Below are 12332 nucleotides of genomic sequence, written 5' to 3' on the forward strand. Positions count from 1 at the left end.
TACAGAAAAGGTTTATACCATATTCATTTTTTGCCATTTCTTGAACTACTTTGCCATGATGATGTCATGTAAACCAGAAAAGAAAAGAAACAAAAATGAAAACCAGCTAATCAATTACAGATCGTGGAAAAAGAACTGGTGTTCCTACTTCACAAGACAAACGGGATGCGGACATGGTGAGAATTCCTCTGTTCCTACCTATTAAACCAATATAACAATGATCTGAATCCGCATGTGGTGGTTGTGAAAAAAACACCTAGATTGTATACCAAAAGTTCAATAATGAGACGAATATGTGCTATGATACATCTGAATCTAAGGCATGCCCGGATGTTCTTCCCAGTCCCATCTGTGCCCCTCGATTCAGTTTCATGCCGCCACATGGTTTCAATGGCGCCGGTTTCTGAGCTTGAGCTTTTGGTGTTCCTGTGTAATCAAACATGTTTCAAGGATAAATACTTCCTGTAATGTGAGTGTAAATGAACGATATGAATGCAGGTAAAGGTAGACTAACCTAGACTTCTTCGGGTTTTTGATTCTGCAGATATCTTTGCGGGTGATATTTTCTTTTCTGGAGTCTCTGAACAAACTAACCTACCTTCGCTTGCTTGCAGAAATGGATCATCTACTAGCGCAACATTCTCATCCCCAGAAACTGAAGCTGCTGCCTCACTTGCTGATTCCGAGCTCTTGTCTTTATAGTCCAGTGAGGTCTTCTCTTTTTCTACTAGTCTATAAGCAAACATCTGAAAAGGAATTTGTGATACAGGCATTGGATCAAGGTTCCCCTCCACTGTAAGCTTCTTCACAAACCCTGCCTCCAGTTCAAAGTAATCTACAGGTGGCTGTGTCAATTCCGGTTGACTGTGATCAGGGTTCTGCACAAGGAACCTCTTGATGTAGCGAAGAATTCTACATATGGAAGAGAAACTTGGGCGCTGAACTGGGTCAGTGTGCCAGCATCTTTTGGCTAGGTTTGCAAGGTACTTGTGTGAAGGGAATGGGAAAAGAGGCCTCTCGCCTGCTCTTATGTTTCTGCTCATCTTGTCTCCTTGAAGATGGCTATCCTCAAAAGGAACTTTCCCAGTCAGAAGCTCAAAACAAAGCATTCCAAAACTGTAAACATCAGCTTTCTCTGAGAACTTGGAACTACAACTACTTCCTAGCTGTTCTTGCTCAGCCAGAACCTCTGGTGCATGCCAAATGAGAGGGTCAGTTCCATTCTGGCCTGGGGAGCTCCGAGAAAAAGTGTGATTCTTGATGGACGATAGCCCAAAACCCGAAACTTTTGCATGGAAGTAACCTTCAGTGGAGGAGTTCCTTGCCTTCAGAAAAATATTAGAAGGGTTTAAATCTCCATGATAGACCTTCATAGAGTGAAGATACTCCATGCCTCTGGCAATCTGAAGCATGAGATCAACCATGACCGGGAGAGGAAACAGAATACGCCTCCTTTGTCCACAATTTTCTTTTATCTGACTGTGAAGATCCTTGTTCATCATCTCCATCACAAGTAAGCACTCTTTCTTTTCCTCATCATAAAATCCACAAAGGTACTGCATTATGTTGGGGTGGGAAAGTGACAACAGAGAAGAAATCTCTGAATTCAATGGCTCAATCTCCCCAAAAAATTGCCTCAAAGCAAAAGCCTCCCCCAACCACTGAATCTCCTTACACTGGCTTCCCCCTTCCAATCGACGCTTCACCTGATAATCCTTTGCTCCTACCAATACTGAACCCGGGAAAAGCTTCCCGTTGAACTGCTCTGATCCATTTAGTTTCTTAAGCAGCAGGTCTCCAAGCTTCTGCTCATTCTTCCCAACTGACCCTGAACTTTTCTTCTCCCTAATCATTTCAAGAAGAAGCCACCTATCTTCCTTCCAAGCACTCTCCAACCTACTGCAAATTTCTCGGGTAACCAGGTACTGCTTTCCAAATTTCCACTGGAAAAGCTTGGGGTCATTCCACTCTTTCTCATACTTTGTGGCAAGTGCAAGTCCCGACATTTCTCCGGCAGTCTCAATTGCTTCAATGACAATAGGATAAGTGCAGAGCAAGTTATGGATGTGAAACTCAACAGAGTCATTGTTCTGGTGGAGGCTCATTGCTTTGCCCCACCAGTCCTTGGTGTCCAAGCAGTTCCTGATGTAGAGTTCTGCGTCTTTAAAAGCCCTGTGAAGCTCTCTTAAAGGCTGTTCAAGAGCTTTCCATTTGGTGTTCTTCTCTTCTAATCTCAGGTTCTGCCTGATCTCCTCTACAATTGTTTTGAAGGCTGAACTGAAGATATCAAACAATAAACAACACTGACGCCTGTTTATCGGTATGTCGTCTTTGAACACCATTAGAGCCTTCAAACTCCCCCAAACCTCTCCAATCTGCCGAAACTGCTCCATTCCAGACTTCACAGTGAAAATCCACTCTCTGGATACCCCAGAAAACACACAAACTGCAGCTAAATCTACAATACACACATAAAAAAACCCGGAAAAAAAAGTAAGCAACAAAAATTATGTTGTGGGTTGGAAATAATTTGAATGTATTCAGTTCTAGAACCTGCCGGGGAGATTTTCTTCAGCTTTAAAACTGCAACCTAGAAAAAACGCTGATTCCGATCTGATTCCTCCGAAACCAAAAGAAACTCAGCGCTATCCAATCTGATCTGATAAAAAACACCTGAATTGAATTGAAACAGAGACAAAAATGAAAACTGACGGAATCAAACTGTACTGGTAAAAAATCAACCATCACCTGGAAAAATCCAAACAGATGAAATCAAAAAGGAAAAAAAAAACGGAGTTTTCGAGGAGGAAACTTGGAGGAATCTAACCAACCTTTGTTTGGTTCGTGGGTAGTGGAAAATGTTTGATGAAGCAGTTGTCTGCTTCTAATTTGAATTCAATTCTTTGTGGGTGTGCGTGGCCTTTGAACTAGTCCGTTTCTCCATTGTTTTTCCTTCTTATAATTTATAAATGTGTTCCCGCCGGTTTCGTCTTCGTTTCAATTATTTTTTTAAAAGGCGGTTACTTTCTGTAACGCCTAACCGTTCATATCACATCCAACACGTTGTGCCTTCAGTGAGCGAGACGTCGCCGTTTTGTGCTACTACGACGTCGTTTTTGCAACTTCAGCACGTCGAGCACGTTTCTGCAACCGTTTTTTTTTTTTTCTTTTTATAATTATCATTATTATTTAATTTGGGGGGACAAATACTATGAATTGTGATGGGCTCAGAAAACAGGAAATGGTGGGAGTTGATTTGTAAATTTTAAGGTAGGCCTTAACGCGCAGTCTTATAGCTAGGAAGTGGTAGACGTACACACCTTTTAACCACCACCGTCGAAATAGCATATTGTCAAGGTAAGAAGTGATGATTAATTGAAGTCACATTGGTTATACCCTAAGTTCATTTGTTTTTCTTTGTATTCTTGTCCCTTCATCCTTATATCCTTATTCAATGGTTGGGATTAGAAGTTTTGCAGGGAACATTACCTTACCTTAGCATTTCTTTAAATGAGAATACTGAGCAATCCGTTGACGGTGAGGGTCACGTCCATCGGTCCTTGTTGGCTGAAGGCGTGGCGTCCACGATGATGGAGATGACCGTAGAAGACGCGGAGGCAGTAGGATTTTGTCAAACATTTGAAGTGGGTTTTGGTTCATGTACCAACAATTTCACGCTATTCAATATGGCCCCCATCTCAGTTAGAGAACCTTCCTGGACCTAACACTTTCAGAGACCTCCAAATCACCGCCACTGGGCGAAACTAAAACGATGCCGTTTCACAAAATTTTAAAAAAACCAACTGCCGTCGTTTTTCTCAAGAAACATCTAGGCTTTCATAATAAGATTTTAGGACAACAAAACAAGCCATTTGAAATAGGTTTTTATTTATTTTTTTGGTTTTACCCTTATTTTTATCAGGAATTCTTTTTTAAAATTAAATTATTTAGCTTATTTCATAAAGGGTAGATTTTTTTTCCATCAACGTTGTTTATTTTGTAGTCTCATTAAATGTGACAATTACATGTAACTTGTGAATGAGGGCATGAGCATATATTTGAGGGAAGGTGAAGATGTGAAACATATTTGTTCTTTGGACCATGCATCAATTCTATTTTTTAATAATTGTTTGTGCCTAATTGTTAAAAGGGTATTTTTGGTATATTAAAGGTATGTTGGGTTACTAAAAAATTTGAGAAAATATGTAAAGAAAAAAACAATAGAGAAAACAAGTAAAAAAGAAAATAAAAAATAAAAAATTTAAAATTAATAAATTACTTTTATATACTATTTTAAATTCATTTAATTAATTTAATTTTTTGATATTTTTGATAGGACAATAAAAAATATTTTCTTAATCATTTTCTTTTTAAAATTTTTTTAGTACTTTTCATAAAACAAATGTAACCTAACGATTTTAATTTATTTTTATTAACCTTGAGAGAAATAGAATATTGTCTTTACTTAATAGTTGAAGTGAAATGATGCGTAGCATGCAGAAAAACATAAAATCTAATTAGTGATTTTGAAACGGAAGAAAAGGAATATTATTCTAATGGACAAACCCTAGCCACCTTGTTTTGTGGAACTGAGAAATGATTTTGAAACGGAAAAGGAATATTGTTCTAATGGAGAAACCCTAGCCACCTTGTTTTGTGGAACTGAGAAAGAGCGAGCCTTTTAGCCCATTCCTCTCTTTGGATTAATTTTCTTGGTCGCCAAACAAAGGGTAAGAAATAGTTTCTCCGTTCAATTTTATTCTCCCTTCATAATGTCACACATGTTGGGTAAAATTCACTTCCAAGGAATTACATAAGGGGCATTCTTGTCAGTTTCATAATTCCTTTCCCCCCTAAATATTGCTTCCATGACTCGAATGAAGCTTGCACATTGTATTATGAAATTATACCTAAAGAGGATAATTAGGTAGTCGAGCAAAATTTGATTTTTTTTCTTACTTCTTTAATTAAAATATCTAATATCACTTCATCTATTGAAAATTCTAATAATATGACATAGAAAACCACCTATGCCTTCTAGAAATATTAAGGAATTAAAATTACGAGATCATAAATTGTGCAATTAAATCCACACTAAATATGAAGAGGAAATATATGTATGTACCTTGTAATCGTCGTTTCTTTGAAGGTTACACCTATTCTCATATTTGTGACATCTTTTTGCTTTTTAGTGGACTTGTCAACAAGATGCAACTACAAAAATGTTTTGGGTTAAGGGTAAATGATTATGACATAATACTTAGGACACAAGTTCTAAACTTAAACAATTATTAGACATATTTAGAAAATAGATCATTGGAAAGATTATCAAGTCTAGGTAAACTTAGAAACAATTTTCATTAAACCAAATTTGGAAACTTCGATAATTTTATAATGAGTTGAAAATTAAATTTTCAAATATGGGCAAATTAAAAAAAAAAAATCTTATAAAACCTAATTTAGAAAATTGGAGAATTTTGGAAAGATTTTCTCACCCAATTAAAATTCCAAAATTTTCATTTTTAGTTCATTTCCTCACCTAATTAAAATTTCAGAAAATTACCATTTCTATTTGAATTTCTCTACCAATTAAAATTTAATGAATTGTATGTTTCTTATACCTCATCATGGTCTTAACAATCTAACCATACTCACAGAGTTACAGGGGCAGATGAAATCTTTAAAAATCTAGCCTTCAAGGGCAGAATACTAGTAGGAACAAAATTGACAAGTTAATATAAATAACATTATATATACCAACATCAACCTTGGTTTTGATACCATTTGCTTGATTTGGACTTTGAGCATCCCATTGGGGTCGGAGCGTTTTATCACATAGGAAGTTATACTTATCTTGGCTTACCTTTTACATTTTTTCCATGACTTATTCCTAGAGTCATAATAATTTAAATACTTTAGCTATATATGATTGATTGAATTTGATATTAGAAAGGATAAGAGGGAGGATAACTTATTTTATATTCAATCAACCATAAAATAGGATAGGTGGTGAAATATGTTATCCATCATCTTCTTTACAATCCTTTTATATAAGATATATTAATCATAAGTTAAGTCGTAAGATATACTACCATATGTATCATATATTTATTTTGTATCAATTTTTTTTATATTACTTGTTTTGCAAAATAATTTTTTTTGTTATAAAATTAAATTTATGGTTAAAAAAAACTAAAATATTTATAAAATACTATATATATTATGTCGATCAAAGGTAACTTTTGTATACATAACCATGAAAGAGGCACGATATGTAACATCCTGTCTCCAACTATATAAGTATTATTCGCTCTAAATTCAAAAGGGTTTTTGTGGCTTTGAAATGTCTCATATAATTAAGAGGAACGCATATTTATATAGTGTTAATAACTTTTTTCCCTATTTAATATGAAATATTACAATATTCTTACTATGTGTCACAAAATTGTAAGATCAAACAAGAGGTCGAACAAACAAAGACCCACATTAAGATTGAAATTGACTCTAATACTATTTGTAATAACCCATTTCTAATCATTATATATAAATATTATCCGCTCTATGCCCATAGGAACCCTAATGGTTTTAAAGCTCATCGATATGGTTAAAAGGAACTCATGTATATACATATAGAGTCTACACTTTTTCCCCATGATATCACACGATAAGTCCATTTTGTTTATATTTCCATTTCAAGTATCATCACACATATTCCAGGCAACAAGAATACTAATATTTTCATGCTTTCAACTTCAGAAACATCAATATTATTAGCTTAAGGTGCTGTGAGGATTTCTCCTTCCTGAAAATTAATTAATTCACTGCAACAAGTGTTTTCATGAACATAGAAACTAATGGTAGCACATTAACCTCTTAAATTTCAGCAATTCTAGACTTTCATCTTCTATTTCAGACTGATCAAGCTGAGAAAGTGATGCCCCCTTTGGCGGTAGACTGATGATGTGGATATATATCTGCGGGGATGAAACCTCAAGCATCAACTTGGGCACATTATTTCTTCTTTGGGTGATAGCTAGCTTTCAGAAATATGAGGCCAACAATGTGTTGGGAATTTGAACCACTCAATTCTTGCTGCATTTATGCTTCATTTCCAATAGATAGCTTACGTTTCATTTTAGATGCAGTGACGAGTAGCTCTCAAAACCTCATCCTTGGTATCATAAACCGGATAAATTAAGAGCCGTAACCATCTTGCTTTCATGATATTAATTGCCCCCTCTCTTTTCCTTTTCTTCCAGTACCTACTCCAATCCTCCATCGCTCTCTATACTGGCTATAAAAGAGCACCTTGGCTTGAGTTTTAGTCACGGGATAGTGTAGACAACTTATAGTAAGGAGAGACCATGATGAGTGGAACTAGCTGCTCCAACATCAATCCCCATACCTTGTCTGGCTTAAAGCCAAATGGGCACCAAGTGAGCGGGAGTGGAAGCGACAGGGGCTGTTACTTCCAGATGCCTCTTCACTATCCAAGGTATCGAAAAACCGACTATGAGACCATGCCCGAGTGGAAACTCGACTGCCTGCTCACTCAATATGGTCTGCCTGTCACCGGAGACCTCACCCAAAAGAGAAAGTTTGCCATGGGAGCCTTCCTTTGGCCTTCTCAGAACGAATGAAAGTCCACGACTGATCACTACCCTACTCAATAATTTCTTGTGAATATTATAGCATTATATATATGTAAGTGTGCGCTAGAGTGCATGTATGTTAGCATAAGATGATGGTCTTGTATGAGCTTTGCCTTAGTATTATTGAGTGTCTGTATGGTTCAATCATCTAATGTTCATTCCACCATTCAGCAATGTAACATATTAAAGAAACTAGTGATTAATAGAAGTGATGAGTTCCAATTTGTAGTGTGTAGATCTATTTTTCCATGGCCATAAGCTAAATATAACTGCTTCAGCCTAGCTCCAACTTACATACTGGGAATATCTTTCCAAGTCATCTGTATATGAATCTAATGTTGTTAATTGATGAAAGACGAGATAGTTCAAAAGAATCAAGGTTTCATATATATACTAAGTGCGTGTTTGGTTGTGATTCTATAAGAAGTGTTTTTTACCTTTCTAATACTTGAAAAATAAAAATTTTCAAATGTTAAAAAGACTTCCCAAAATCACTGCCAAACGCGCGACTTGTTATGTTTAAGCTGAAAGGATGAGATAGAAAAGTTATTGGTTCTTTGGAGCTGGTGGGATGGCTTCTTCACAAAGACATCTATGAAGTCAATCTTTAATTTGGTGTCTCTGTTTTCACTATTGCAATCTTCTAATTATTTGTGCATCTTGTGAATTTTGAGTTAATCAGCTCAGCGACCTGGACAGATGCTAAGTAGAAGATCTCCATCGCAGAACAAAGGGAGTGGCTTAGTTCTTATCTGCACTAGTAGCCTTGTAATCACTCTTCACTCCCCAAATAATCATTAATGCTTTTCTTTTCTTGCGGAATCCGCTAGTTTATCCCAAAGGGTTTCTTTCCCATCAAATGGAAGATATAAGCCCCTATCAGTTTGATGGCTCTATGAGCTAGACATGGATGAAGGTGTAGTCGTATTATTGTTTTGCATTATTTTCATCTGTGAAGAAGAACATCCATTATTAATGACGGTATGACACCATGCCACAGGTGCAATAAGTTTTATGTGTGGTTTGCTTTGGCAGTAGGTCTCATTAAATATGACAACTACAAGTGACTTCTCAATGAGGGCATGAACATTGTGGGCAGTGGGAGCATATGAAATATTTTTCTAATAAACATTAGTATAGTTTCATTTGGATTTAGTGGACTTGTTCTAAATACATGAGGAATAACTATGCAATCAAAGTAAGTTCTTAATAAAAAATAAGTAGAGTTTAATCTTTCGTGAACTTCATGGTCCATGTGAAGATGGGTTTGGATGCATTTTAAAGACATGAAAGCTAATGGACCTAAAATGGACCATACCTACTAGTGTGGTACACATCTAGTAGTATTTTGAAGGATTCTACATTCAACCTCCACTAGATACAACTCTTGTCTTTAAATTTAAATAAATGGGTTGTCATCCAAGAGCTGGCCAAGTTTGGTACTTCATCAAGTTTCTTGATCTTTCTCAAATAAATCCTCTATGTGTGAACAGGTTCACTACCAACAAGACAATTATGATTTTCTAGAGATTAGGATAGGGAGCACTCTAGAGGCCCTGTGGCCTATCCTCTTCTTCAAAGGCCAATGCCAAGACAAATATCTATATCTACGTTCTAAGCGACTTTTTCATCCAGGACTTCTATTGATATTCCGGTTATAGGAGGAAAAAAATCTTGACTTTATAGATGTATAAGCTTATTCTAACCATTTAAATGAGTTTTAAAGTTATGAAAGTTTATTAAACTCGAAAGGGATGATATTTACACAGTTGAAATATCAGAGTTGAAAGTTGATTTTATACCTTGATGTGGGAGTTTGTTCGAACTTGCAAATGATCTCTGTTTATTTGGTTTTTTTATCCTATGGAATATAATGAAGACATTTTTTTTATATGGAGGTGATTATGATATTCCGATAGAAAAAATTTCTTATGCCGTACATGTACGAGTTTTTCTTAATAATGTAAACGATTTTTAAAGTTACAAGGGTTTATTGGACTTAAATGGAAAATAAATGCATGATTGAAAACGAGTGGTTATACTATATCTGTATCTATGTGCTATTTTTCATCACTAAATTGAAATAGTGAGTGTTGAAATGATAGAAGAGATAGGTGAGGGTGAGGGGGATGTAATGTAAGTCGAGTTGTGGATGGGTTTCATTAATTGTTGAGATGGAAGAGTGAGCAGTCCAGAGAATGATGGGTCATTTCTCTATGGTTGAATAATTCTTAGAGGTTCATCCCTATCCAACTTGTGAATTATGGCGCCCAACTACCATTGCCATCCTAAAAATGACCTCTTACCTAGTCAAACTCAGAGCAGAAAAGATCAGCATTGAACCAGAATATCAGTGGGCATTTCAGGATCGTTCATGATTTAGGGTTTATCATATTTTCAGACTTATGGGTCTACAATCGCTTCATGGTTGATTGTTTCTTTTCTTTTCTCTGGCTTATTCTTAGGGACCCTTTCTTTGTTGGCATTTGTTTCAGGGCATGGAGGTTTCTTCTTTTCCTTTCTTTCCTCTGGTTCTTTCTTAGGGACCCTTTCTTTGTTGGCATTTGCTGTAGGGCATGGAGGCTTTCAAGATTTTCAAATTTCAGTTAAGATTATAATGTTGTGAATCTGTCCCACCAAATAACGTGTATGCACATGGTCTCATGCAGAGCTGTCTCATACGTAAGGTATATGTGTAAAAATAATAATAATAATAATTAAAAATTAAAAAAAAAAATTGTATAAAATTTTGATAAATGATGAAACATTAATAACACGTACATTAAATTAGATTTTTTTATTTGGAAAATAAATATAAATATAATATAATAATATTAGACAATAAAAAAAACATGGGAAATTAATTGCACAAAATGGAGTGTATATAAGTATTTTGATTTCTTCTTACAAATTTTATGTATTACATATAAAAATAAATAAATAAATTTATAAGATGCAGGCAACTTAATTTTTAAAAATAAAATAATGACATAATCCTATGTGGCATGAAGAGGAATTTGATAATAAATGACAAAGGAGGCCAAAACCTCAATTTTTTGGCCAACGAGGCCATTTTGGCTGCAAACTAGTAAAAGAGATTTTCAATTCTGAGGGAGCCAGTACACAAAGGGCCTTTGATAAAAATTCAAAAGGAACATGACTCCGCCACACACGTCGGCCCACAGTGCCAAGCAAGACATTCTCAATTGGGCTTCTTCATTGGGCGCGCAGTGGCCCACCGGCCGAACTTGGGCCCATTCCAGCCCAGAAGAAAGAAAAGCACAACGAAATCTCCTTTAACGCCTTTTCATTTCATGGCAAAACAGTGAATGAGAAAAAAGACAGGGGCAATTCAGTCAAGAAAAGCCTTAAATGAAAAGAGAGCACGTGGGAGAATGTGGTCCGCATCATGTGGCGCCAACAAAGGGCACAGACTGGCGAAGCTGTCTCAGAGGAATCCAACGGAGACTCCTCACATGCCCTTACCTTCTCCCGATACGTACGCCTCTGGGTCCCACCACTCCTTTACCGGTTCACCGGTTTCCTCTCTCTACCTTGAAACATAATCGTTATTTATTTTTCCTCAACACTCGGCATCAGCAATTCGCCGGTGCAAATTATCCCATCTTTCACGCTTTCTCAAAGCGGTGTCGTTTTGTTCCTTCTTTTCACTACCTTCTGCTTTGTTTTTTTCTTCTCCTTTCCTGTGATATAATTTTGTTTCTCTCTCTCTGCGCGGCTCTCCTGAGCCAGTTGCAGGGTTGTCTCGGAGGTTTGATCTGAGAGGCGTCGCAGAGAGAGAAAGCGAGCGTTTTCACTGGAGGAGAAGAAGAGGAGGAGGAGAAAAATGGCGGTTTCAAAGGTAGTTTTGATGGCACTGGCCGTTCTCGTTTTTGTTGTTGCTTTGCCTGCCGTTCGGGCTCAGTCCATAGCTCCAGCTCCTGCGCCCACCAGCGACGGTCAGTTCTCTTTCTTTTTCTCGCTCTTCTCTTTTCGCTTTTTTGTTTGATTTCGTTTTGCTCTGAGCTGTATATTTCAGATCTGAGATCGGTTTCAGAGAAAGTTTGAAGTTGAGCTGTGAATGTATAATGGTTGTCACTGTCTCAACAATGAATGAAACAATAGTAACAGTTGTTTCTCTCTCAGATCTAATTTCAAGTTTTGAATGTGATGAACTTCCGCAATATCAGTTTTTTTGTTTTTTTTTTTCCTGTTTCCAGAAACGGCATCGTTCCAAAGCTCAAACTCCCTTCTTTGTTCTTACGTTTTGCCGTGATGTTGAAGTTTTGTGAGATTACTCGCATAGAATGCCTTGGTATTATTTGTTGAAATAGGACTGACATTAAAATGAAATGGATTATGTTAAATCACTTGAAATTGGATTTAAATCACACTCTTTATCATTGGAGAACCGATTCAAAACTTATATCTATGGTATAACATCTCCTATGAAAAAATTCATTCTCATTGTCCACAGCATTTGAATCACAAATTTTTTAGTTATTACCAAAATTAGAGCGTAATTATTGGACTCAGGTAGAAAAGAACTCATTGAGTTGTATTTATTGGACAATGTGTAATTTCGTGGTCAAATTCTTCTATTTTGCTTGTTTGATACTCGCAATGACATGGCTGTAAATTTTTTAGAAATCGAAATAATTTGAAAAGCTGGCTTAATAA

The 12332-nt window shown here is 36.3% G+C and overlaps 2 protein-coding genes across 3 annotated transcripts; one reads left to right on the forward strand and one right to left on the reverse strand.

The window, feature by feature from the left end:
* Positions 1 to 96: 96 nt before the first annotated feature.
* Positions 97 to 3003, reverse strand: LOC117926680 (mitogen-activated protein kinase kinase kinase 7-like). Of its 2 annotated transcripts, XM_034845900.1 has the most exons (4): positions 2832 to 3003; positions 2554 to 2673; positions 515 to 2458; positions 97 to 426 (listed from the first exon to the last, which is right to left on the reverse strand). In XM_034845900.1, exons 3-4 carry the CDS (start codon positions 2391 to 2393, stop codon positions 299 to 301), a joined length of 2007 nt encoding a protein of 668 aa, XP_034701791.1. In that variant the 5' UTR covers positions 2394 to 2458; positions 2554 to 2673; positions 2832 to 3003; the 3' UTR covers positions 97 to 298. The 2 variants fall into 2 exon arrangements, with proteins under 2 accessions (XP_034701791.1, XP_034701798.1); XM_034845907.1 differs by lacking the exon at positions 2832 to 3003 and having other exon boundaries at positions 2554 to 2788.
* Positions 3004 to 7321: 4318 nt separating this feature from the next.
* On the forward strand, positions 7322 to 7887 carry LOC117904142. Its single transcript, XM_034816657.1, has one exon. The coding sequence runs from the start codon at positions 7365 to 7367 to the stop codon at positions 7638 to 7640; it is 276 nt and encodes a 91-aa protein (XP_034672548.1). The 5' UTR covers positions 7322 to 7364; the 3' UTR covers positions 7641 to 7887.
* Positions 7888 to 12332: the final 4445 nt, after the last annotated feature.

Source organism: Vitis riparia, chromosome 2 (assembly GCF_004353265.1).
Source record: "Vitis riparia cultivar Riparia Gloire de Montpellier isolate 1030 chromosome 2, EGFV_Vit.rip_1.0, whole genome shotgun sequence".
Classification (NCBI taxonomy): Eukaryota; Viridiplantae; Streptophyta; class Magnoliopsida; order Vitales; family Vitaceae; genus Vitis; species Vitis riparia.